Source organism: Nipponia nippon, unplaced genomic scaffold (assembly GCF_047370975.1).
Source record: "Nipponia nippon isolate SJK-2023a ecotype South Korea unplaced genomic scaffold, ASM4737097v1 scaffold_2, whole genome shotgun sequence".
Lineage (NCBI taxonomy): Eukaryota > Metazoa > Chordata > Aves > Pelecaniformes > Threskiornithidae > Nipponia > Nipponia nippon.
This window is the reverse complement of record NW_028262336.1, coordinates 37,655,366-37,681,745: the sequence shown is the minus strand read 5'-3', so window position 1 is coordinate 37,681,745 and position 26,380 is coordinate 37,655,366. Positions and strand designations below refer to the sequence as shown.

The following is a 26,380-nucleotide window of genomic DNA, read 5'->3' as shown; positions in this document are numbered from 1 at the left end:
TTTGTTTGTGGGTGTTTAAATCTGGTAGGGCTTAATTTCTGGAATGGAAGGATTTTGGCTCTAGAGCTGCAGCTTGAAAGGCAGCTATGTGAAAGAACTCTGTGTTCAGGAAAAACTAGGTAAAGATAGGTGTTTTTATGTGCGAGTACCATGGAAAAGTTCTGTCTTGCTTTTAAATCCCTGCAGTGAATCTAGCCATCCTTCTGGAGTACTAATCTCCCTTATACTTTCTCGTTGGAAGAGGCAGGAGCCTGAGGAGGAGGGAAATGGAGGAATAATTGCTGTGTGTGGATCAAGGACAAGCAAGCCCCGTGTCCTTTTCCTTGTGACTGAATAGCCTCAGAGGCATCCTCATCCTGTAAGCATGTTTGTCAGTACTTTTACTGACCCCAATTCAAGGAAATGGCTCCAGTATTTTCTGTGTCAGCAGGCTGTGATGGGAGGGTATGAGGCTGTTTCTCTTTTTTGGAAAGTGACAGGGAGCGTAATGCTTATTATCTGACTGGCATTTTACAGGCTAACAGTAAACGTGAGTCCTACTGAGTCCAAGGTGTAGCTTTTTGTGGATATAATGGAATAGCTTGGTAAAACTGTTGCTACAGGGAAAATAGAGGTGACCTTTGGCATCTCAGCAGATGTGATGGCTACAGAAGGCTTTGGGAAGAAGGATATCGATGTCTCCAATTGGTGTTGGTGGCCAACACTAGCTGTGTTGGGGTGAGTGGGTCACAGTGATGTTAAACTGAACGCTAGGCACAGTGCATCATTCTGTAGCCCTGTAGGCACAGCCAGGGCTGCTAGTTAATGCGTCTGCATCCATGCTGAGGGCAGCTGAGCTGTGCTGGCCCAGTGTGGGCGAGAGGGCCTGCCTGGAAAAGGCTGAGGTGACAGAACCTCTCAGGAAGCATGCAGAAACTAATACCAAGGTGCACAGTGGAGCCTGTAACGGGAAGGAGCCCGAGCTCCTGCCCTGCAAAGGCACCCTGTAGGGACCTCTGCGTGTGTGTGTGGCGGGGGGGGGAGGCGAAGCAGGAGGCTTCGGTGGATTTGTGGGTGAAGCACCCCCAGCCCCTCCCCCGCGGACGACAGCCCCAGCTCCCGCTCTAGGTGACACTCAAGCCGGGCGGGCCCCACAGCGCGCCACCGCTAGCGCCCTCCTCCTTCCCTCGCCGCGCTCCGTCGCCGCGCCGCGGGCTCGCCGCGCCTCTATTAGGACCTACGCCACTGCGCGGGGGGAAGCGCACAAGATGGCGGCGGGCGCCGGCCGGGCCCACCCACGTGACCTAGCATCCGACTCCTTCTAGAGACATCTCAGCCGCGCGCGCGGCGGGGCGCTCTCGCGAGCGCGCCGAACAAAAGGAGAAGGGCGCCGAGGGGGTCGTGAGATCTCGCGAGACCTCGGGGCCGTCCTCCCCCCGCGGGGGAGGAGAGCGGCCGCCGGGTGCGGGGGGGGGGGGGGTGGAGAGGGAAACCTCGCGGTATCGCCAGCCAAGCGCGCGGGCCCGGCGCCCCCAAGTCTCGCGACACCTCCGGAGCGCCCTTCACCGAGGGGGCCGAGCGGCGGGGGCGGAGGGAGCCGGCGCAGATCTCGCGATAGCTCTCGCCTCCCCGCCGGCGCAGCGCGGTCGGTTCGTCTCGCGATAGCGCTGGGCGAGGGGAGCGGGGGGGGAAGGGAGCGCCCGGGCAGGGGCGGTAGCGTGCGCGCTGAAGTCAGCGCGCGCCGGCGGGCAGGCGGGGGGCGGGGACTGTATAAAGGCCGGGGCCGAGGCGGGGGGGGGCTCAGTCAGGAAAGCGATTCGCGGCGGACGAGTGGCAGCAGCGGCGAGTTCCCAGCCCGGCGAATCTGAATTTCTCGAGGCGGAGCGGGACACCCCGAGACGATCTCTCGTTATGAGTCATGTGGCGGTGGAAAATGCCCTCAGTCTAGACCAGCAGGTGAGGGACGGGCCCCGGAATGCGCCCGGGGGGGGGGGGCGGGCCGCAGGCCGCTCCGTTAACCGGAGCGCGGCGGCGGACGGGGCGGGAGGAGAAGCCTGGGGGAGGCCCTAAGTGCGTGGGGCAGGGATGGCGGGAGGGACGTTCGTGGGACTTGCTTCGCTTCTCGGTCCCCGGCGGTTGCGTCGTGATTTCGCCCCCCCCCAGCGTGTTTTTGCCGGCAACCCCACCCTTCCCCCCGCCCCCCCTCCCCCGGACGCGGCCGGTTTGTGGCGTATTCGGTTGTGGCGCAGTTTCCGCCGCGCGGCGGCTCCGCGCCGGGTTTCTTCCCGCGGGGGCGCGCGCCATCGCCGCGGCGGGGAGGGGGGTGGGGGGGGACCGGTGCGGGAAGGACGGGACCGCCGCTGCCGCCCGAGCGGCCCAGCCCGGGATCTGCGCCTGCCCCCGCGGCCTCCTCGCCACGCTCCAGGCCCGGCTTTTGTGTGGCGGCGAGCGACGATGGTAACGCTGGCTGCTGGGACCCCTGGCGGCGGCGGCGGGGAATGGCCGCGCGGGGGGAGGAGGAGGAGGAGGGAGCCCGGGGGGAGGGGGGGCAGGGAGAAAGACACGATAAATGGCGGCCATTGTGCCTCTGACGGGGCGAGGCGGGGGGTGGGGGAGGACGGCGCTTTGTGTCGGCGCCCCCTTCCCCGGGGAAGGGGCTGGGGGAGGGGGCGCTGGCGGCTGCCTTTGTTCGAGCTGCCTCCGCGGGGCCCGGCGGCGGCTTTTCCCGCTCTTTCCTCCGGCGCCGGTGGGCCCCGGTGACGCAGTTGGGCCTGGGCGAGGAGCGCCCCAGCCGGCGTGTGTCGGGGCGCCTCCCGGGCCCGCGACGTTGTTGTTCTCGCTTTTTTCCTTTTTTTTTTTCTTTTTTTTTTCTTTCCTGCTCTTTCCTCCTGCTCCTTACGTTTTCCACCCCCCCGCCTCTGCTGGGCGGAGTCAGGCGCAGGCCCCTGCCCAGTGTGGAGGGGATGGATGGTTATCTAATCTCTGGAGACAGGCGGGGGGGCGGGCGGGAAGAGGCCCCTGTGCTGCAGCGAGACCCAGGGCGGGCAGCTGGCGTGGCGGGGCAGCGCTCGTCCCCGGCTGCTCGCAGGCTTAGGGCGGCCGCTGCTCGGGAGTCTTCGGCGAAGTAGGTCAGGGAGCCGGTCCTCCCCCCCCTTCTTCTGCCCCCCCCTTCCCCCCCCGCTAGCACGTGACGGGTGCCGGCTGCCGGATTAGCTGGGCGGCTGCGGCTGCTCCCTGCTGCGCCGAAAATCCCAACCCGCAGTGCCGGCTGCACCGCCGCACTGAGATGGCGGCCGCGCCGGCCTTCCTCGCTGCGCCATCTCCGAGATCGATGTTTTTGGCAAGTGTTGCCCCCACGGCGGAGGCGGTGAGGGTCCAGTGCGAGAAGATTGATGCATCATTTCTGTTTGCTGCTCCTGAAGAGCCTCTTTTACCTAGTGGAGAGTCTTTGTTTACTGTCTAAATAAGAACCATTCTTTAGTCTCATGTTGATGCTCGGATCAGCGAAAGAGATCAGATTTTAAGTAGGAGCTTTAAAGGGGATGATAGGAGGCCTGCCATGGGAGGATTTTCCAAGAATCTGGATGTTCTAAATGGCACCACACACAACTGAACATCTAGGACCGTATGTTGGAATCTTTGCTTTGGATTGATTCAGATCATACTGAAAGACACTTCTGTGCAATTGGTCTTGCATAAAATTTAATTGTTTTTAAACATGTCTTGTTATTCCCAAATAAGTTTCTAATCTTGCTGTGCAGGCAAACAACTGTAACAAGCGGATGTGTAAGCTTTAGGAGTTGCCCACTGCCTTCTGCTGGAATGAGTCCATATTGTGTTTGACCTAAAACATTTGGGTTACGTGCTAGTAGTGCCTGAACTGAAATACCTTTTGGTAGAATTTACGGGGAGACTGAAGGCTGTAAATGAAGTTTTAGAAAAGCAAACTAGAAATTGTATTTGCCGAAGTCATTGTAGGAAGAAGTCACCTGATGTTTTGTGAACAGTGGCTGCCTCAGACACGAAGACTAGAATGTCTCAGTAGTGTTAATGCAGTGTAAAGAAATAGCTGAGTCTCTGCAAGTGAGGTGCCCAACTGAATAGGTATTGTTTGGGCTGTGGTCTCTTGCAGACCTGAAAAAAAAATTGCCATTGATCTCAATCAGAATGTATTTGAGCAGACTGAAAGACTATTTTAAATGGCTGTTTAGCTTGCATATAGTGTGTGAAGCAGAAGTCTGTGCTATTTGATTTGCTGGATGTAAGAGACTTCTGGTCTTGCCGCCTGTGGTGTGTGTTTATTGGTGGATGTGGAGACACTGGAAGATGGTATAGCCTTGAGAGCTAACTCTGGTTTTGGTTCTTCTCCTTTACAGGAGATGTAACTGATACTATAAATAAAGTTCTTTGCAGCAATAACTTGTTGGAACAGTGATTGCTCTTGATAAGCGAAAGGGCTTTCTGTCTCTTAGCATAAATTCATGATATAACATGTTGATACTTGTTTTATTTCTTCTAGTTTTCTGGTCTAGACTTGAATTCCTCAGACTCTCAGAGTGAAGGAAGCTCTTCAAGCAGTAAGTACATGCAAGTCCTCAAGCTTACAAACACAGTTTTAGAAATAAGGGTTTTGTAGCTGTGAAAAGTAATTTCTGAAGCAAAGAGTCAGAGGCTGATGGGGAAATCAGGGAGGTTGCTAGTTACGCCTGCTTTGAAAATGCTACATACTTTAGGTAGGAGCACTTACTTAGCAGTGATATGGCATGTGTAAGTTTCTTAAGTAGTTAACCAACTTGAGAGAACTTAGTGTTCCAATTTTATCCCAGATTTTCTGTTGCCTCTAGTCAAACAGCTGAGGCCACTGATGGTAGTAGTAATGTGATTTGTCTTCTCAAAACATCCAGCTAGAGTTGGAATGTTTGAAGGTAAAAAGTTTTCATAGTTAACTGTACTAATCCTAATGGTTTGAGTAGAAACTGCATTCTCTGCCATGCAAGGCTTAAGTATGTTAAGAAGAGAGGGGAATCTTCCAGGAACTCACATTCAGCTTGTGCCTGGTACATTCTGATTCATGTTGCTTAGCAGACAGATGCTTCTGGATTGTAAATGAAGAATGCTATTCAGAGGCAATTATGTCTGGCTTCTGGTTTGATCTGAGCTGAACTGGTAGATACGGATGGTTGAATTTAAAAGGAAGGAAAAATACAGGTAGTACTGATACTGTGAGTGCCAGTACTTGAATGACACAGTGAAAATCTTAAGCTGCTCAAGTATCCGGCACCAGGTTAAGCCTTAATGAGTTCTAGGAAGACAGGCTTTAATCGCAGACACTGTAACATTCATAAAGGGCATGTACAACTTAGTCAAAGAAACAGCAAGACATCTGTGCCTTAAAGTACCTAAATGAGTATGCAGGAACTTAATCTTCACTGCGTTGCTCCTCTGAGAGAAGTATTATTAAGCATGCTGTATTAAAGGACTCTTCTTACAGATGCTGTAAGAGGCCTTAAAGCTTGTGAGGTAGACATCTTTTTTTTTCTAACGAGAAGCTGTTGTTGGAAAGGCTAATATCTCAAAAGGTGCTAATGCTGCAGTCTTGTAACGCTACCTTTCTTTTGTCCTTTAGAAGGCCGATACATTCCTCCTCACTTGCGGAACAGGGAAGCTTCAAAACAGGGTATGTATCAGAAATACAGTGGCAACACTTGTAACTGGTTCTTGGCCTGCTTCTGAGTCTCTAGGAACAGACTGTTAAAGGCAGTTATACAGACTGCTTAACTATTCTGTGCAAAACACTGCAACTTAATCTTTTGCTTTTAGCGTGCAATTCTTGGTTCCTTCACCAAGTTACATTCTAAGCTCAAGTTCAGTATCTGACTGGCAAAACGACTCCCATATGTCATTAAGCAATTAACTGACTGAAGCAAGACAGGATCTCCCATCTTAACCTGACTAGCTCTGTAATCTTGAGTATCCCTTTTAACGGATTTTGGGAGTACCAGGTTTTGTGCTTCTAGTGACTGTGATGTGGAACTTGTACTAACCAGTTGTTTAATAAGAACAGTAGCACAGTTTCACTTTGTAAATGGATGTTTTATACTACTTGGTCTTAACTAGGGAGCATGAGAAGCAAAACAGTTAAGAGATGTTGTCCTTGTTTAGCTTCTTGTAGTTTTTATTGAAGTCCACAAGAGTACTTGCAGAAGGAAACGTGGGCTGCTGGTGCATGAAACATGAAATACATGACCGGTGTTGGTCACGTGTTTACACAGGGGGGTTTCTGCTGAGACATGGCCATTATATCTCGCACTTGATTGTTCTAAACAAAACATAAAGAAGAAAAATTTTGTGGAGTTCTTCAGTGAAGTAAATAATGACCTTTATTTGTAAGACGTAAAAATTGCAGACACTGCAGCATGCATTATCATGTCTAATAACTTGTGCAGATACAAGAGAAACACTTCCTCTAACACCTACTGAAATAGAGGAACTAAAATACTTTCTGCTACGCTACAACTTAAGGAGGACTTAAATCTCCTCTGTTTCTAAAGCAGTGAACTTCCACAGATTCTCTTTTTCAATACTGCAAGAGGACTTCTTCCATCAGGAGTGGGTGGCAGGAGAATATTGAAGTATATGCTGATACATCTCAATAGTACTTCTGGAGCTATGTAATTTTAAATTTGACTAGATGAAAAATGCTCCACTTCAGTTTTATGCCATTTGAAGAAACAGATCAGTCCGTTTTTGTCTTGCCTTTGCCTGTGTCCAAGCTAGTGGTTTCTTTCTTACCTAAAGGAAGCATAGCCTAAAGCACGAAATAATGAACAGCCTGTCACGAGAGCTGAATGTTTTGGGGGAAAGTAGAGGAGCTGGTTGGCAACTCTGGAGGTTCCTGATCACATTAATCTCGGATGTGAGCAGTCTTTCAAGAAATCGACTAGCTAACTCTGAGAGGAAAGTGCAGGTTTCTCAAAAGCAGGAAACAACTCAAAGTTGGCTTGTGGATATTTGCTCTTTATGGATTTCCGTTCCCTATATGGTAATTTGTACGAAACTCCAGTTTAATCTTTGGGGATATTGGATATGGAGGGATACTTTAGTTTTTGACCTTGAGTTCATGTCATGACCTGTTATGTATTGGACTGTCACTGTCTCTTCTGTGCAGACCAGAGTTCAAACACTGCAATATATATATGTGATGTGTGCCTTTTCTGGGGGCTTCAGGCTTCACCTTGCAAGAAGGTAAACAAGCCATGAAACTTAAGTTTGACACATGGCTTTTTCAGTTGATAGAATATAGGCTGCCAGCTTTCCTTGGTAAACCTAACATTTCAAAAGTTTCTTTGAACCTGTTTGAGTACTGTATCACTAGACTCCTCATGGCTTCCTGTGACAAAGGTCATGATGGCTACATGGAAAAGCTACGATTCCGGTTCAGGGCCCCTACTGAGAAGGAAAGTGGATATCAGTACAGGGGTGTAAAGCTGAGCTGTTTCATGTGTTTGATTTGAAGTCTGTTACACAGTTGTACTTTCATAAAAGTAATGTTTGCTTCTGTTATTAACAACTAAATTAATGATTGTTGCTTTGGCTGTGTTGAAGCTGTCCTGTATATTGGCTGCTCCTTGGAATCTTGAGCAACAGATTTTTCAAGGTGTAGACATTAGCAAGCAACAGGCAAAAGAGGCCTTGGATAATAGTGGTATTTGACCATGTAACAAAACTTGATGCAGCCTACAAGCGTAGTAACCTGACTATTTTTATTGATGTAAAAATCAGTTATACTACTTGGTAGAACTGTGTTTCAGTAATCCAGTAGAATTGCCTTGCTCACATACCATGACCTTATGGACTTCTGTGAAAGTGTTAATTAATTAACTACTACTGCATTCAGAAACTTGAAAAAAGGAAGAGAATTGCTTTTCTCCTGTGTGTTGTTCCCTTAGACATGCTCTAGAAACAAAGAGTGTGTAGTTTCTAGCTTGGGGTTCTCACTTTCCTCTGTAGCTGATGATGGTATAGTAATTCATAGACACTAAAGTTGCACAACGGGCTTACTTGCAGCTAAGTAAGAAATTGCTTAAGGCAGTGGATTTAATACTTTAAAAACAGCTGTTCTTCGTGTTCATGAAAAGCCAAGCATCTTCATGGTTTCAATAGGTATTGACAGGGGAAGCACACTAAGGGATCTAGAATATTTGTTTAAAACTACAGTGCTTTCTTCGGCTTACTCTTTCCATACACCTGCAGATCTGCCCCTATTAGTAATCTGTTGGCTTTGTACATGGGAACAAGGCAATACAGAACTTCAGGAATAGGAGCATGCTTAAAAATATGTCTGTTGGTTACTTAATGGCAGTTCTGTTTTGCAGCTGTTGAAGCTACAGTGTATGGAGCTCAGTATGCAGGCCTGCCTGGTCTAAAGTGTCTTGCTACCATGAACTTGACTTGATAACACTAAAGCTTGTTGTCATGTCATTTTCTTGTTAAACTTCCTGGAAGCTGGTCTCGGATATTTGTAGTCAAATCTGATCTATAGTAGAACAAGGAGTAGGTGTTAGAACTTATCTTAAGGGTCTTTTCCAACCTAAAGGCTTCTATGATTCTAACTATTTTTCCCATCTTTAAAAAACTGATGATTGCTGCTGCATGTGGCAGCTTTTCAAGTAATCTGACAATGGTTTGTGTTAAGAGCATTATAAAATGTGAATTAAGATGCTGATTGAGGAGAAGCATTGGCAATTCTACCACTATTCAGGTGCAAGAACTACAAAATTGCTCTGGAGGTTCATTAACTTACCAAATGGATGAGTTTGGAGTTCAGTAAGAAATGTGCTGGATGGAGTCTATACAGGTTTTTACTTTTTTTTTTAAAAAAAAAAAAAAAAAAAGCCTTGATGTTTTAAGGAATTTCCTGATAATTCTTGCATGGTCTCATGATGATTCTCTTGGCTTTAGAGAAGTCAATCTATGGTCTGTTATGCGTTGTCTCAGTGTATTAGTTTTTGATTTTAATTTGCTGTGTCTTGTTCTAAATAGTGATGATGCCTTCTGCTAGCTGGTTGCTTAGAATTTACTTGTGTGGCATGGACCTCTGTTCTTCTATGTTGATCCACAAGTAAAATAAAACTAGGAATGCCAAACTGAAAGTGGAATTAATGGCTCTAATTGTCAGGCAGGGTATATATATGTATTTGTTAGACTTGGCCTAGAAGTTACTGCACTACCTTAAAGAAAAATATGGCAGGGTACCAGCTTCAGTAACTAGTGTAGTAACAAGCTAGATGAGTAAGCTTACTTTGTATGCTATTTGGAGTATAAAATTTTGACTCCTTTCTGGAACTTTTCAGACTTGGTAGAAGATCTTAATGTAGTACAGTCAGCCCAGATTTTTCACTAATGAGAAACTACATCTATGTGAAGATTACTGTCAGTACTACTGCTGTTAGATCTCTTGGCAGGATAACATACCCCAATATTTTTAGTGTAGTTTGAAAGCTTCTCCTAGTAAAATCTGGATTTACATGCCTTCTAAACAAGCTACAAATAGCTTTCTCATGTGTTAATGAAGTGATTATGCTATTCCTGTGTCCTTAATTTATCCTTAAGGACTAAAGTTACTTCTTAAAGCACTTTGGAGGTAGTGAAGCATTCCATGATCTTGTGTGCTAATAAACTTCATGCATGGATTATTTTTGCTGTCTGCTTCAGTTAGCCAGACAAAATGAGTTAGAGTGACCACACTAGTTTTTAAAGTTGCCTTGTGACTAGCACATGTCTGGATTCTGGGGAGTAGAATTTCTTACTTTAAAAACAAAGGGGGGGGGAGAACAGAGAACAGGGTAGGGTAATTGTTGTAGCAAAGCTTTTTTAGAGAGGTAGGGTCTAGAACAACCCCTTTCTTCAGAGTGATTTTGTTTCGTGGTTGCTTTTATTGTCTGGTGCATAGGTCTTGACTGGTTTTGTGCTGTAGAGCTGGCAAAAGCATGCTCACTAATCAGAGTGACATTATTTGTTTACCTGTTTAATTATTTCACTTATTCTCTGCCAGAATCCCATAGCTGAGACTCTGGTTGGGTCATGGTTTCAAACTTGCAAAGGTTGGAACTCAGAATCAGAATTCTTAAGCTCTTAGTCTAGTACCAAAGCACTGTTTAATGCTCTATGTTTCTGTCTACCTCCCAGCCCCTGGTAGCTGAATACAAATGAGGCTTTATGTCATGGCAAGCTGATGTACTTTCTATGCTACTTAGTCCTCTTTAAGTTAACATACCAAAGCAGGCATCTACCCTAGGTAGGTGTGAAAGTGCTGCCGAACAATTCAATGTGGTCATTCATTGTGAAGAACTCCGTATTTCTTGTTTCCGCATGGTGCTGTTAATTTGTTTTAGTCTTTGTAGATCAGATTGCTCTGTGTACTTACAGTATGACAAAACATTCTAACTTCTCTATGGATTTCTAATACAAGGGCTAATACCATTTATTGATCTCCATCAAAGGCCTTGTTAACATCACAAAAATTAAATGCATCGTCAAGGATTTGTGTTGAAGTTGGAAAGATAATGTAGGCTTGGCAAGACTTACTGTCTTAATGTTTCTTCTGATACCCATCTTTCCAGAGTAGGCAACTTAAATACTAGCACTGAGGCAAGTGCAGTGTTTTAAAGAAATAACATACCTGTACATGAGTGGAGGGGTTTCATCAAGTTCTGATAGGCAATGAGAAATGCTTAATCCCTATTTGAGAAAGTCTGAACATCTGTACACCTTCCATTCTTGAAGGACTGCCTGCCTTTCAATCTTGTAGACCTTCCAGTGAAGACTTACTGGAAAGAACTTAGTTTTTTCTTTTAAAAGACTAGGCTGTGTAATATATGGCTATATCTTTCTCTACTAGGTTTTGATAGTGGTGGCTGGAGTTCTAGCAGAGACAAGGATGCATACAGCAGCTTTGGTGCACGGTCTGACCGTGGAGCAAAATCAAGCTTCTTTGACCGTGGAAATGGATCAAGAGGAGGAAGGCAAGTACTTATTTGTCTGGGTGGTGCATACGAAGTCTGTCTCAGTTCTAGTAGTGGACCTGTAATTTTGATGTTAAAATCTGAGTTCTAGGTGTGAACAACAGGATAAGATAGGAGGAATATGGGAGGGGAGGAGAGGAGAGAGTGAGAGAACCTTGCTTTTAAAGCTACATGAGTTCAAGGATGGGGAAACTTGCATGTGTTGAAAAACGTGGCCTGTAGTCCACCACCAGCCACTCACTGCAGCTATAATGACTTGCTGACTTAACCATTTCAATAAAAAAGTGCTAGATGGGTGGCTACTTCCAGAAGAATCATGAAGAGCTGTTGGGAGCACATCAACTACATCAAAATGGATTATCTTTTTTTAATTTCGATTTTTTTCTTGTTTAAAAAGTGTAGTTAATAAAACTGGGTGAGACTCTTGCAGGTTCTCTACCTTACTTGATCAGTCTTACACACATCATGCGTTGTATGCACAAGTGTGGTGAGAGTGACCTTTATCGACTAGTAAAGCTGGCGCTAGTCCTGTGTCCAGACTTTTCTCAAACATGCTTTACCAGACCAAAAACTAAACAGTTGAGGTAAGGACTTTTTCCACCTTCTTTCCAAGTCAGTAATACAGGTGAGCTCCCTCTTTATAAAATAATATGACATGTCATTGAGGTGTTTAGTTTGGTCACATATGTGGTGGGGGAATAAAGGAACAAATTGCAGCACTGGAGGGTTTTGTCTGGATGTGGGAGACCTATGTAAAATGAGGCACAGAGAAAGGGGGGGAGTACCAAACAATGTCTCCTAAGAGGTTTCAGCAGAGCTCACTACAAAAAATGGCAAAGACTGAGCAGCTGGAATTGCAGCTCTGCTGGCACATGACTGATTCTTTACAGCTGTTACACTTAACCAAATAAAAAATCTTGATACAAGGTTCAGTGTGTTAAGCTAAACTGAGTTGTGAAATCATGACTAACTCTTCTGTGTATGACACAGAAAAACATGACCTAGTCTGATGGCTGGAACTAAACTCATTTCAGTTTGTAGGTCAAGAAGAAGCAAGTACAGATTATCTGATGACTTTGAATTGTTCTACAGTTGTATGGCTAATGCAGAGAGCATATGCTGCTAGATTATTATAGCTTTAATTTTGCATGTCAAAAAATCCTGTTGCCCAGGAATGGTGGCCTGATATTCTTGCTGTATTTAGGTATGAAGAGCGCGGAAGAGGTGGCGACTATGATAGGAGTGGCTTTGGTAGATTTGACCGTGGTGGGAATAGCCGCTGGTGTGACAAATCAGATGAAGATGACTGGTCAAAGCCTCTTCCCCCAAGTGAACGCCTGGAACAGTAAGTGATGGAGTAGTGTAAATTCTCATGACAGGGTCAGTTGATGTGTCTAGCAAGTAACATACTTTCTCTTCTGTTTTCAGAGAGCTCTTTTCAGGAAGCAATACTGGCATTAACTTTGAGAAATATGATGACATTCCTGTTGAAGCAACAGGCAGCAACTGTCCTCCACATATTGAAAGTGTAAGTTTGGGTTTTTTTTTTTTAAGTCTGGTTTGCTGATGTATCTTAACAGTGACTGTTCTGCATGTGAAACTTGATGTCATGCTTGTGTTAAGTTTAGGGAGAAAATACTATCTTGCCGCCTTTACAGCTAAGCTGTTTTGCACAACAGGGTTTCATATGATGAACTAAGACATGGGAAAAGTTGTGTGAGCTTGTTCAGTTAACACTTGTGACTCACTTTTAACTATGTGACTTGTCTTTAAACAGTAAACATGTAAAGAAGTGCTTGGAGGTGCTGGTTTGTTGGAGCAGCTGCTTAAGCCTGAGCATTGTGTTGTGCTTAGTATGCTAGTGTAGTCTGCACTTGAAGCTTGGCTGGCTTTTTAAGAATCGCTTATGTGACTGGACCAGGTAGCAGATTCTTGGTAACTAGCTCCTGAGTATCTGTAAACTTAATAGGCAAGTTCTATAGGAAGAGATGAAACAAAAGCTACTTAACAAATGACTTCTTAGACTGAATGATGTGTTCTGTGGTGGCTGAAGGGAAGGATTCCCATCTTACTCATTTTAAATGTCTTACAGTTCAGCGATGTTGACATGGGAGAAATTATTATGGGAAACATTGAGCTCACACGCTACACCCGTCCTACTCCGGTCCAGAAACATGCAATACCTATTATTAAAGAAAAGAGAGACTTGATGGCCTGTGCTCAGACAGGTAAGTTACTAACTCTTTACTGCTTGGTCTCTCTCAATATAGGGAGTAGGGTCTTATATTCCTCAAGCTGCAGGCCAGAGGTTTGTAAGGTAGTACAACTTTCTGTTCAGAGTATACTGAAATACCTGCAGTGTTGTAAATTAGTTTACAAATTTTGTAAATTAGTAAAAATTTGTAAAGTTTGTAAATTAGAGAGTCTTGCAGCTGCTTTAGATGTGGCTTGACTGGATTTACTGTGTTTGTCCTGAGAAAAATTTTCATGGCTTTAAATTGCATTTACTTCAGGGTTTTGTGGTGCCGAGTGATAAGTCTTTTGTAGATAACCTCCACTGGCTACGTAGTGCACTCCAATGGCATAGGTGGTATCCATATGCTAGTGCAGATGTTACTGGGAATATGTATATGCTAATGATAGAGGAGTATCTGCTGTAGTAGACAGTACAGTAGCTTAGAAAATAACTATTAATAATACTGAATTGTGTCCTAATAGGATCTGGGAAAACGGCTGCATTTCTTCTACCGATACTGAGCCAGATCTATGCAGATGGCCCTGGTGATGCCTTGAGAGCTATGAAGGCAAGTATTTAAATACCCAGTCCTGGTAAAGCTATGACCAATGTGTATTTTTTGCCCCCTATGCTGATGTATGCTACTGAACACAATAGCTGGGCCTAAATGTCATTATTATTTTGGGTAGGATAGGCAAGCTTCTCAACTTCCAGAAGACTTTAGCTATTTCCCTTGAAAAATACTGCGGAACACTTTTTCCTACCTAAAGAGTTCATATGCATAACTGTCTAGAGAAAAGATTGTTTACGAGTGGTTTTGTTGTTGCATAAGCTTTGAAGACGTTTCCCTTGCTACAAAACAGCTACTTGGTCACATGTGTCTATGTTGTAGTGACTTTAGGATAGGAAGTAGCAGGTTTTATGGCTATTTTTTCTCTGTTGCTTAAGTTACAGATCACAGTGCAGGTTGTAGAGACCAAGCTTGTGCAGCTATATTGCTGCTTAACTTATTAACCAACAGCTGAATCTCAGGTCCTGTAGTAGGGCAGAGTCTTCAGATGCAGTGCTTAAAACAAGCTGGCTCTCAGCCATACTTTTTCTTTCTTGTTAAGACAAACTTGGTGACCTGTCTTCAATATTGCCTGTAGTAGCTGTTTTAATTCCTCCCATATTTGGGGTACTCATGCCAAATACATTTTTTTTTTTTTCCCCTTCAGGAGAATGGAAGGTATGGACGCCGTAAGCAATACCCAATCTCACTGGTCTTGGCTCCCACTAGAGAACTGGCTGTGCAGATCTATGAGGAAGCCAGAAAGGTACATCTAGGAGTTCGTAATTATAAAATAGCTTAGGTACAGTTTTTTTCTTACAGCTAATTTACCTTGTTTTATAGTTTGCCTACCGTTCCAGAGTTCGTCCCTGTGTTGTGTACGGTGGTGCAGACATTGGTCAGCAGATACGTGACTTAGAACGTGGATGTCACTTGCTTGTAGCAACTCCAGGACGACTGGTTGATATGATGGAGAGGGGAAAAATTGGATTGGATTTCTGCAAGTAAGTAAAGTGTTCTTGTCCATATGCTAATGACTTGACAAGTAGAAGCTGTTCTTTTTTTAAAGTGAGATCTAGAGTTAATGACACTTAAGTTCTAGCTTTCAAACTGTGTAAACATCTAGTCGAGAACTTGTAGTCCAGTGTCTGTGCTGGGTGACAGCTTAAGGAAAAAAAGCTCTGAAGAATAACCTTCTTGTTACTATTTAGGTACCTGGTGCTTGATGAAGCTGACAGAATGCTTGATATGGGGTTTGAACCTCAAATTCGTCGAATTGTTGAACAAGATACCATGCCACCAAAGGGGGTTCGTCACACAATGATGTTCAGTGCTACTTTCCCCAAGGAAATCCAGGTACTTCACAAAAGTTCAAATATTTTAACACTTCATAGTCCCAAATTGCATCTGTGGAAGGGGGGAAAAAACCATACTATTTTGATTTTTTTTTTTCTTCCATTTTTTTAGATGCTTGCTCGTGACTTCCTTGATGAATATATCTTTCTGGCTGTTGGCAGAGTAGGTTCTACATCTGAGAATATCACGCAGAAAGTAGTATGGGTGGAAGAGTCAGACAAACGATCGTTTCTGCTTGACCTGCTAAATGCCACAGGTAAAGACCACTTTCAGATAAGCAAATAAGGCAAAATTCAGATGAGGCAAATCTAATGACTCAAATAATACCCTTTCGTTCACCTACTCATAGAAGTTATTTCCTTAACACGCAGTTAATGTATTCCACTGACTAAATATCAGTTTTAAGTTGATGTAAGCTCTTCTGGTACTACATAAAATGGGAAGGGAGGTCTCCAGTGTCTTCAGTTTAGAATAAACAGGAACAGAGAACTGAAACTGCCTTTTACCAGGGGGTGGAGTCAAGTCTTTTTCTGTGCAGCTCTTCTGCTAACCTGTGCTTTAATTATTGTTAGGCAAGGATTCCTTGACTCTGGTGTTTGTGGAAACTAAAAAGGGGGCGGATGCTCTCGAGGACTTCCTGTACCATGAAGGATATGCCTGTACAAGTATACACGGAGATCGCTCTCAAAGAGACAGAGAGGAAGCACTGCACCAGTTCCGTTCGGGCAAGAGCCCAATTCTTGTTGCCACAGCAGTAAGTGAAATCTATGAAGTTTGAGCCAGTAAGTGTATTACTTGGCCTGTGGCATTTTACTAAGATTTTATTTAATCCTTTAACCACTAGGTAGCAGCAAGAGGACTGGATATCTCAAATGTAAAGCATGTCATAAACTTTGACTTGCCAAGTGACATTGAAGAGTATGTACATCGTATTGGTCGTACAGGCCGAGTAGGAAACCTTGGTAAGTATGATCTAGAATTTTCATAGACAGCACTTCATACCTAGGTTGCTAGGTGTAGTAGTATTGACTAAGTAGCAAATTGCAACTAAGTACTTGAGAGAAGCCCTTGCGCTGCCTCCTGTGACCAGAAGATGGTCCCTGCTGTCCAGGCGGTGTGGAAAGTAACCAGTTCCTGTAGCTAGTGCTTTTGTTGCTATTAAAAAGCTCTGATGCCACATGTAAGCTTGGTGTCTTCTGTGTCTTGTCAGTAAATAGCCAGGGTTTTTGTGACTAGCTGTGGTAGAATAATGTTTTTAAACTAGTTTCTCTTCAGGTAATTCTAGTGTTCTCAAGCTCAGCTATAAGGAATCCGGTATTGTACTTGTCACAGCTGCAAAGGGGAGTGTGGAATGAGTTTAAGTGCTGTAGTGTATTTGCTTTGTGTGGGGCTAAAACTGAATTTTTACTTCAGGTCTTGCCACCTCATTCTTCAATGAGAGGAACATAAACATCACCAAGGACTTGCTTGATCTTCTTGTTGAGGCTAAGCAAGAAGTACCATCTTGGCTGGAAAACATGGCTTATGAACAGCATCACAAAGGAGGTGGCAGCCGTGGGCGATCCAAGAGGTAATGGTCACAACTTTGGCTAAAGGTGTACTTAATCCATTGTGAGAGTCAGTTCTGTGACTTTGTTTTCAGTCTAAAAATACAGTTAGAGGAAATCAAACCAGTGCAGTATAAACTGTGAATTAGGCGCATTAGAAGCAACAGCTTAATGTCGGGTTTTGTTCTATCTTATCATAAGGCAATTAACCTGTAAGACTTTTCTCCTCTTAAGCAGGCAACTAGATACAGTTGAGGTAGAATGACATTGGCAAAAATGGCTTTAGAGCTCTGTGAAAGCGCTTACAAAACACTTACTAGAAATGCATGCTTGCATGTGCCAGAGATGTACTTCAAGCAGCTATTTTGATGTTTAGGAGAAGGTAATGCATGCCTCCTGACGTAAAACAAGAAAGGTATGAGTTGCACTGCAGGGGTGAGGCCACTTGTAAAACAGTTCTGCTATGGAAACCTAAAGTGCTTTTAAGCTGGTAATACAAAGCTATGTTTAATGGCTTAAAGGGGTAGGAGGAGAAACAACCCTATGACCCCATGAATTCTAGTTGTGTTTTTTTTTTTCTTCAGAAGTATACTTGTAGAAAAGGACAGTCACCTTTACAATATGAAAGGTGGTCATAAATGCATCACTTAACACTAAGATAGGTTTGGAAATTCTGTGGAGCAGAGGCTGCACTGAATCAAATCTTACCAGGACCTGTGAAAGTAATTCTTGGTGTAACATGGCAAGTTCAACATGACCCTGCTTGAATAGTAAATTTCCCTTTGCCATCTTGAATGCCCTTTTCATATAGCATTAGGGTGCTTATAAAGTGTGCTGAACTTACCACTTGTACTGGTTGTTGGCTGGCTGTAGTTGGTAACTAGAGTTGAAGAAATTCAGTACTTCAGTAACCTCTATGTCTGCAGTGCTTAAGATACCACTGACTTTACTCAAGTGTTTGTTTTCTTCCTTTATACAGCAGTAGGTTCAGCGGAGGATTTGGTGCCAGAGACTACCGAACAAGTAGCGGTTCTGGTAGCAGTAGCTTTAGTAGCAGTCGATCAACCAGCAGCCGCAGCGGAGGAAGTGGCAGCAGAGGATTTGGAGGTAAGAAAAACTGGGCAGGTAGTGCTGGCAAATACAAAACCCACATCTAAAATGCTTGCTATAGTAAAACTTCTGGAGGTAATGTTTAAATATGAGGTCAGCTGGTGCTTGTTATGCAACGTCTCAGCATCCTTCTTGGATCTAGGCTAGTGCAAGTTACCTGTCTTTGATTGGTTTGATGCTACCTGTCTCTCTAGTGTGTTAGTTCAGTGTGTGCATTTGCCAGTACTTTTGGGTGGGTTTCCTTTAATGGATAATAGACATCTTGTCTGTGCCCTGGGCTTTTTTCTTGTTGTGAAGGCACAAGTCTTTAGCGGGTTAATTAAGCATCGCTTTCTCTTGCCTTTCATAGGTGGTGGTTATGGAGGCTTCTACAACAGTGATGGATATGGAGGAAACTATAACTCCCAGGGGGTTGACTGGTGGGGCAACTGAATCTGCTTGCAGCAGATAACCTACCAAACAAGCTAATATGGAAACCACATGTAACTTAGCCAGACTATACCTTGTGTAGCTTCAAGAACTCGCAGTACATTACCAGCTGTGATTCTCCACTGAAATTTTTTTTAAGGGAGCTCAAGGTCACAAGATGGAAACAAAGGAACAAGTAGCCCTATCTTGAAGGTGGTTTTGAAGACTCTATTGCTGTAGTCAGGATTAACTCCCCTCCCACCCATCCCCACCCAGAAACTGCATTTATAATTTTGTGACTGAGGATCATTTGTTTGTTAATGTACTGTGCCTTTAACTTTAGACAACTTTTATTTTGATGTCCTGTTGGCTCAGTAATGCTCAAGATATCAATTGTTTTGACAAAATAAAAATTACTGAACTTGGGCTAAAATCAAACCTTGGCACACAGGTGTGATACAACTTAAACAGGAATCACTGATTCATCCATAATATTACAAAGAAAAACTTATGCGGTAGCCTGCATTAGGGCTTTTGGTATTTGCAGATTTGAAAAATAAAACATCTTGAAGCATATCAATGCAATTAGTTTCTAATGTGGCAAAACTGTACTAAGTTAAAGTTCTGATTTGCTCACTCTATCCTGGATAGGTACTTAGAACCTGATAGCCTTTAATAAGCCATTCCAGTCATGATGAGATGATGTATGGATACATGCATACATTAAAAGCACTGTTTTTGAAGTTAATGCAAGTAAATACAGCAATTCCTTTTTCAATATTTAGGCAGATCATTAATGTGAGCTAGCCAAATGTGGGCAGAACATTACAGGGAACGTTTAAAGGTCTGATAACTTGAAATAGTTTTTAGGAGAATTCATCTATTTAGACTTTTTAAAAATGCCTGCCATATGAAATTGAAATGGTAGAATGGCTGACCATGGCAGTGATTGGTCCTCCTTAAGGGCCTGACTGAATTTTTGGTCTAATAACGCATGCTAGTGTTGATGTTTTTTGGTCAAGAGGGTATGAACAGGAAGAATTATGCAGCAGGCTTTATTTTAATGCAGATTCACATTACTCTGTTCAAGCTGCGTGGAGATGTTAAACTGGCTTACTGTAGACTTTGTAAAATGGCTCCAGAAGAGTAACAAACAAACCTGAGATCACAGAGGTTGGAAATGTACATAAACTGCACAAGGTTTCAATTCTGCTATTAAAGTGCAGTTTTAGTCAGTTTTAGTTGCATAGGTTTCCATTGTATTTATAGTCTGTTTATGCTAAATCTGGCCAAAGATAAGTATTGTCCACCAGAAAATTGCCTCTGCCACTTGGAATTTCTGTGCTAACTTTGTGGCCAGAGCAGTTAACAACAACTAATCTACAGTGGCATAGGAAAATGGCAAAAATCTCCTAAAGTGCAATAGATTTTTTCAAGTGTATTGTGCCTTGTTCTAAAACTTTTATTAAGTAGGTGCACTTGACAGTATTGAGGTCATTTGTTATGGTGCTATTTCAAGTCTAGGTTTAGGCCCTTGTACATTTTGCCCATAACTTTTTACAAAATACTTCTTTTATTGCACATTCAGAGAATTTTATATATGTCTTGTGTGCGTGTCCTTAACTTCCAATCTTATTTTGTCTCTTGGAGATTGAACGCAGCTTGTTTAAGGAGAAGGAAATAGATTCTAAAACTTATTTGGGACCATGGGAATGATAGCTGGGAAGAAAACTATTTGCACACGACAGATTTCTAGATACTTTTTGCTGCTAGTTTTGTGTAATATTTATTGAACATTTTTGACAAATATTTATTTTTGTAAGCCTAAAAGTGATTCTTTGAAAGTTTAAAGAAACTTGACCAAAAGACAGTACAAAAACACTGGCACTTGAATGTTGAATGTCACCGTATGCGTGAAATTATATATTTCGGGGTAGTGTGAGCTTTTAATGTTTAAGTCATATTAAACTCTTAAGTCAAATTAAGCAGACCCGGCATTGGCAGTGTAGCCATAACTTTCTGATAGTAAAACAAAAATTGGCAACTTAAAATTAAACATGCCAAGGTTTTGATACACTTGTCTTAAGATATTAATGAAACACTTCTAAACACTGATGTGAAGTGTCCAGATTCTCAGATGTTTGTTGCGTGAGTTTTGTTTAGTTGTGTGTTTTTTTTTTTTTCAGTGAATGTCTGGCACATTGCAATCCTCAAACATGTGGTTATCTTTGTTGTATTGGCATAATCAGTGACTTGTGCATTTTAGCAAGTTTTATCAGCCAGCAATATTTTCAGTTCAGATACAAGGATTCAAAACAATATGCAAGAATGGATTTAAACTTGCTGAATGTGAAAATTGAACTTCAAGTCACTGTAGGTTTAGAATTGCTTATTGTATTAGTTTAGATGCTAGCACTGCATGTGCTGTGCATATTCTTGATTTTATTAAAATAAAAAAGTTGAACTGCACAGTCTACTCATTTGTGAAGCGTCACTCTTCTGGTTTACAAGATCTGTAGCCCAAGTAGCCTCATTCATGTGCAACTCTGGAAGCAGGTGAATCTAGTGTGGTACACATCAGCGTGATTATAAATGGCAGCTAGGCTTAGGGTTATAGTTCCAGCAACCTTAAAATAACCTGTGCCCCACAATGTTGGATAGTTGTGCAAGTTTTGTAGAGAAGCTAACAAAGATGTGGAACAGATGAGGAGACAATGTTCTCATTGTCCTTTTTTCCTTGGGGTACCAAGTTTGGTTGTAACAACATAATTAAAATACACTGAACCTCGCACTCAGATGTGATTCCTCAGCTGTTCAGTGTTAAGGACTTCATCTCACAGTTGTGCCTCTGAACTTAGCAAAGGTGCCTTCTAGTAGACAGCTTTAATTTTGACATCTTCCCTGTTGATTGTTGCTAGGCAGCCTTGCTGAAAACAAGCATGTGCAATTCTGTGGGAGAAGTGCAATACACACCCTCTTCCCTCTCCTCCAAAAATGTCTGCCCCCTCTCCCCCCCCAGTTAGCAAATGTAGACTCACACTCTGGCTTGGAATTAGTTTTCTAAAACTAAGCTATGGGATTGAGCTGTAATGAGGCTGGACTGAGGTTAAGTACTGGACTACCTAAGGGGATACAGTGGAAGGAATAAGTTCAGATGTTTGCAGTCTATTTTTGAAGCTAGACAAAAGTCTTGCTTCATTTAGAAGAACAAGATTTAGAAAGAACCTGGGCTTAAAGTTATGTGCTGCAATGACTGTGGCAACCCGTGAATTCCTGGTGAGTAAGGGAGAGGGGAGAAAGTAACGCCAGGGAACTCTGATCCCCAAAAGCGTGGTGCACGCACATGGTATGGGTTGAGGACTGGTGAAGGTGTGATGTGGACTTGGGGCAATCTTGGCTCTAGATGGTGTGCATCTGTAAAAGGAACCTTCCCTGCTTGGTACGCCACCAGTCAGTAACGTGTATGGGCTTTGAAGAACCATGGAAAGGAAAAAAATTCAGCACGCTTACCAGGATAGCTTGCTGGAGGATCTGCTTTGAGCACACTGACTGTGGACCACACTAAATTTACCTGCTTTAGACTTGTACTAATTGCCAACCTCATCGTGCAGGGCTTTGTGTTGTCATGCTATGTCCCTGGATGTGCAACATGCACTTAGTATCTTCCAAAAGCTCTAACCTGGCAGGTTTTCCCACCTGTGTATCGTGTAGCTAGTGGTGTAGAAATACGGAACCGCAGTTAGGAGAGGGTGAAGCGTTGTGCACTGTGGAGGTGGCCCGTGGCATCTGGAAGTCAAGCCTCAAATGTAAAGGTTTGCACTCAGTGCTCGAGTATGAGGTGTTTGTTCCTGGCAAAGGCTGTTGCAGACAGCGCAGGCGCGGTGGAAGTCATGGAGCAGCCGAAACCACAGGAGCACAGCAAAGCAGCTGGAGGCCAGACCTGTGAGCAGTGCTCTCTGGACCAGGGATCGTGAGGGTAGCAGAAGGGTTAGTGTAAAGCAAGGGAAGCTCCGAGTACGAAGTGAGTGAAAGCTGAAGGAGGCAGCCTGGTACTGGTGTGCGGTAGAAATGCTTAGGAAGATTCTCTTTCGTTGAGGCTGGAGGAAGCGATTTGCCTCTGGTGGTATGAGGTTGAAACTAGGCTGCTGGGGAAATGGCAGGTATGAGGAGTGTTAGGACACTTAAGGTACTGCGGCAAGGGAAGCAGAGAGCATGTTCCCACAGAGCTGGGACTTCAGAAGTTCTTGGCATACTGGGCAGCATAATTTTCCCATGATAAACAGGAAAAGACTTGGGAATGGGTGGAGGAAACTAATCCTAAATTTTAAGGTAAAGAAAGGGGCTGTGAAGTTAAAGGGTGAAAATGGTTACTGATTTGTCTTTGACTGTGAAGCTGTGTTGTACCAGGCCTTCAAAATGTGCAGTAAAGTCAGTCCTTGCACAATAAATGGTTGCATATGCTAACGGTGGCAGAGGTTATAGTAAAAAGGCTGTAGTAAAACCTACTCTTGTTTCTGCCAGTGAGGTTACTGCGACCTGTGCATATAAGTGGTCTTGAAACAAGATCCATTTGACTACAGCGACAAGGGGTGGGAGGGATTAAGATTAATGTCCTGTTGTGGATTTTCATGAAGGTTGAGAGAGCAGTGGGGTTACTAGAGGGATTTGGTTACTGTTTTGTTAGGTGCAAGCATGAAATCTAGGCAATGATTGAGTACAGGAAAGACGACTTGCGCAAGCAGGATACCGCTGAGGCTTTCACCGTGGCAATCAAACAAAAGTTGCACTGTATACCTCATTAAAACTGTGTGTCTGTAGCCTTCTGAGTTTGTGAACCCTCATCAAGTGCAGTGTTCGCTGTTGCTCATATTGATCAATGTGTTCATGAAAATAACCTGCAGTTAGTTATTATAGTCTACGTTGAATTACAAATCTTAAGCGTTAGCTTGCATTCTTTGAAGGAGGGGGGAGAAAAGAAGTCTGAGGTTTCACTCCTGCTTTGTTGTGAGCTCTTCCACCTTAGTGAACGTGGCTAGATCTGTTGTGCTAGCACACAAGCCAGCCTCACAGGACAGTCATAACTGGATTATTTTTGAGGGGAAGAAGATTACCAAGGCTATAGAGATGACAAAACATTGCATGAAACTGTCTTGGTTACCACTTTGTGTCAGAAAACATACCTGTATGGATTCTACCTGGATTTGCTGGCCTCCTAGTTGATTGGTTGCTTCACTGAATCGTTTGCCTTGTACATAGCGTTGCTCATATGTAGCACTCACGTAAATAGTCCTCGGACAGCGATCTGTATAATTATCCCCCCTTCACAGAAATATTGCTGACCAAGCTGAAAGAACTTGCTGATGGTTAACAAAGTAGGCCTGGACCAGAGCCAAGACGAGGAGAGGTGTAAGTGGTGGTGGGGCCTGCGTCTGCTCATTGATCTACCATAATGTGGTCACCTACTGCTACCCTCGGTTCGTTCTTGGCATTACTTAGGGAAGGTCTGGACAGGCTGTCTGTGCTACGGATCTCTTAAGTCTTGGCTGCCGTTTTGGGTAAGGGTGGAAGGAAACGGTTGTATATTTAGTCATTAGGGGCACCGCGTCTCTGCAGAGAGTTTTTGTAAGCAGTTGAAATCTTGCTCTAAACTGTTTGTATTTTATCAAGAATAGCTTCACTCTTAGTCCTGCCACTTCAGGGGAAATTTACCATGCATATCATCTGATTTGTTAGCAAAAAATACTGCTGCTAAAGGAATTACGTTGTTCAAATAGATGGTCAGTATGTTCAGAGCAGAGATTGCACAGTGCTGAATCTGATTCATGATCTGTACAGGTTTCAGTACAGCGACAGCGTCAAATTACATATTCGCTGTGATGAAAACTTTGTTCCCACTGATGTTTTATGCGAACTAGATGTCTCAGGTAAAGTGTTTGTCATCAAGGGCCATACTCTGATAGGCTAGGGCTATAGGCTTTGCAGGGAAGGCTGAAGTACAATCTGGAGTAAATTGATAGAAATCCGTTGGTAGTATGCACTTAGGTATTCAGTGCAGAAAACACAACAGTGTTGCTTCAAGGAGGGGCTGGAGTACCAGAGTTTTTTTCAGTGGCCTAGGAGTTTATCTAATCTTCAGTTGATGACTCAGTGGGAGAGAAGCAGTAGTGATAAATTTGAAGGGGAAACAGAATAAAGGGTTCGGCAAAGACACAAGGCATCTGTTCCCAGCTGTGCTGCTGATCTGGGTTACCTGGGGCCAGTCACATCGTCATGCTGCAGCTGTTCTCCTTGTCTCTTGTTCATCCTGTCAGTGTAAGACATCAACTTCTTCAAGCAAGGACTGCAGTGCCTTCTCCTATCTCATCTGTCATCTCACCTGAGACTTCTAGGTTCTACTTAAAAACAATAATTTGCAGGTAGATTCAGCTTAAAAAAAAACAATGCCCAGTAAGAGTACGGAACACCTTAGCATATTCCTTGATTATTCTACTATAACAAGACAGGTCAATGAGATTTCTGGTAGGATTTCTCAATTACTTTTGTGGTTCTTTCTAATCCAGCTTCCATTGTTTACTTTGTTTTCTGGTTTTGTTTTTTTTTTTTTGGTAAACACTTGTTCTTGCAGTCAAAACAAACATTGCTTCTTGTGGTGCTTGAGATCTCGGAGGTTCATGTGATTGAAAGCATTTCTTGTGAAGCAAGGGAAACAGACTCTTAGGGCTATTTACAAAGAAGGAACGGCCAGAAATTAAGTGGACCAGGAGTCATAATTGAAGCTGCTTGTTAAATACCACTTGTGTGCTGAGCTTAGTCAGAGATTAGGTTCAGGTTATGGGAAGTGTTTTCTGAAGAAATGTAAAAACACTTGAAAGCTGAGGACTGGCTTACAGAAACACAGTACCTCATTGTTGATCTTTTCCAGCTCTCACCTCTTCATCTGTGTATGAAGATATGCTAAGGACTCTCTGGGTGAAAAGACTCTATATGTACTTAATTATTTTATTTAAGTTGTATGGGTCTAAGAATATAATGGGATCACGTACTTGAAAGGTTGCCCGAGTTTTCTAACAATGAGGAATCTGATAATTAGACCACTGTTGAATCACAATGTACTTTATGGACAAAATGGATTAATTCCCACAGGGACTCAAGTACTTGCCTATTTTATGTGGATAAATTAAAATGATAGGCCCACCGCAACCGCTGGTGCTTTTGCAGTGCTTCTCACGAGTAAGTCTCAGCATGCTTTACGAAGGAGGTCAGCCTTTCCAAGAAACTGAGACGCAAAGCAGTCAAGCAAGAGGCCAGTGGCCGAGTTAGAATCCAGAAGCCCAGCTCTCCTCTAGGAATGACCCCATGCTGCTCTTGTCGTGCAAACATCAGCCTCCTTTCGTGATAACCTGGGGAGCTGGGAGCAGTGTGAGGCACTCTGTCTTAGCATGGGAACTAACACTCAGACTGCAGCCATTGCACTTGCCTAAGAGTACTTGCACTAAAAGTCGTTACTCTTAGCAGTAGTTCCCTGGGAATCAAAGTTCTCCATGCAAGATAATAAGTCTTACGGTGGTCATCAGGGTTTTAGGAGGTGTTTTCTGCTACTGCTGGTCTGGTCTTCAGTTTAGCACTAGAGGTGATGCACCCTTGCTTTCCTTGCTGTAAAACTCTGAAGTAACTTAAAGGAGTTAATCATGACTTTGAAATACACTTGATAGGAACCACTCATGAAATGGAGGCACGTTTCAGCGTATACTGCAGTACAAGACAGCATTCCCATAACTAGTAGCGAATAAAGAGTTGAACCCTGCAGCGCGATGCTGAATTTTCTGGCATGGGCTATGCCGTAGGATTATGAATGTCTTAACAAGACGGAAGCATCAGGACACCTCTGGGTCCTTGTTGATGTCTGCTTAAGCAAGTGTGCTCAAAGAATGCCTACCTGATAACCACACCGCTAGTCACTTTCCTGGGGCTTTTGCTAACTTGGTGGAGACTCTCCTTAGGATGCACTAGAGGTCAAATTACTTAATGCTTTTTAGTTCTGACACTAGAATCTCACTCCCATGTAAGGAAAGGATCATACTGCTTTGACCAGTTCCTCTAATATTAATATTTGGTTTAGAAATCTGACCATCTTTTCAAGCTCACATGGACAGGCTGTAGGCACCACATA

The 26,380-nt window shown here is 43.6% G+C and overlaps 1 protein-coding gene across 5 annotated transcripts; it reads left to right on the top strand.

The window, feature by feature from the left end:
- Nucleotides 1-1,770: 1,770 nt before the first annotated feature.
- Nucleotides 1,771-20,679, top strand: DDX3X (DEAD-box helicase 3 X-linked). 5 transcript variants are annotated; one of them, XM_087758793.1, is made up of 17 exons: nucleotides 1,774-1,935; nucleotides 4,499-4,556; nucleotides 5,606-5,656; nucleotides 10,880-11,003; nucleotides 12,208-12,348; nucleotides 12,432-12,531; nucleotides 13,096-13,231; nucleotides 13,722-13,807; nucleotides 14,457-14,555; nucleotides 14,633-14,793; nucleotides 15,001-15,145; nucleotides 15,257-15,401; nucleotides 15,718-15,899; nucleotides 15,990-16,107; nucleotides 16,559-16,715; nucleotides 17,675-17,799; nucleotides 18,152-20,679. In XM_087758793.1, exons 1-17 carry the CDS (start codon nucleotides 1,891-1,893, stop codon nucleotides 18,232-18,234), a joined length of 1,956 nt encoding a protein of 651 aa, XP_087614919.1. In that variant the 5' UTR covers nucleotides 1,774-1,890; the 3' UTR covers nucleotides 18,235-20,679. The 5 variants fall into 5 exon arrangements, with proteins under 5 accessions (XP_087614917.1, XP_087614916.1, XP_087614919.1 ...); XM_087758792.1 differs by having other exon boundaries at nucleotides 1,775-1,935; nucleotides 17,672-17,799; XM_087758794.1 differs by lacking the exon at nucleotides 1,774-1,935 and adding an exon at nucleotides 11,434-11,587 and having other exon boundaries at nucleotides 17,672-17,799.
- The last annotated feature ends 5,701 nt before the right edge of the window (nucleotides 20,680-26,380 follow it).

Coding starts and splice junctions, on each gene's coding strand:
- DDX3X (XM_087758790.1), top strand. CDS start 1,891: ATGAGTCATGTGGCGGTGGAAAATGCCCTCAGTCTAGACCAGCAG. Junction 1,936..10,879: donor CCCTCAGTCTAGACCAGCAG/GTGAGGGACGGG, acceptor TTTCTCTACTAG/GTTTTGATAGTGGTGGCTGG. Junction 15,146..15,256: donor CTTTCCCCAAGGAAATCCAG/GTACTTCACAAA, acceptor CCATTTTTTTAG/ATGCTTGCTCGTGACTTCCT.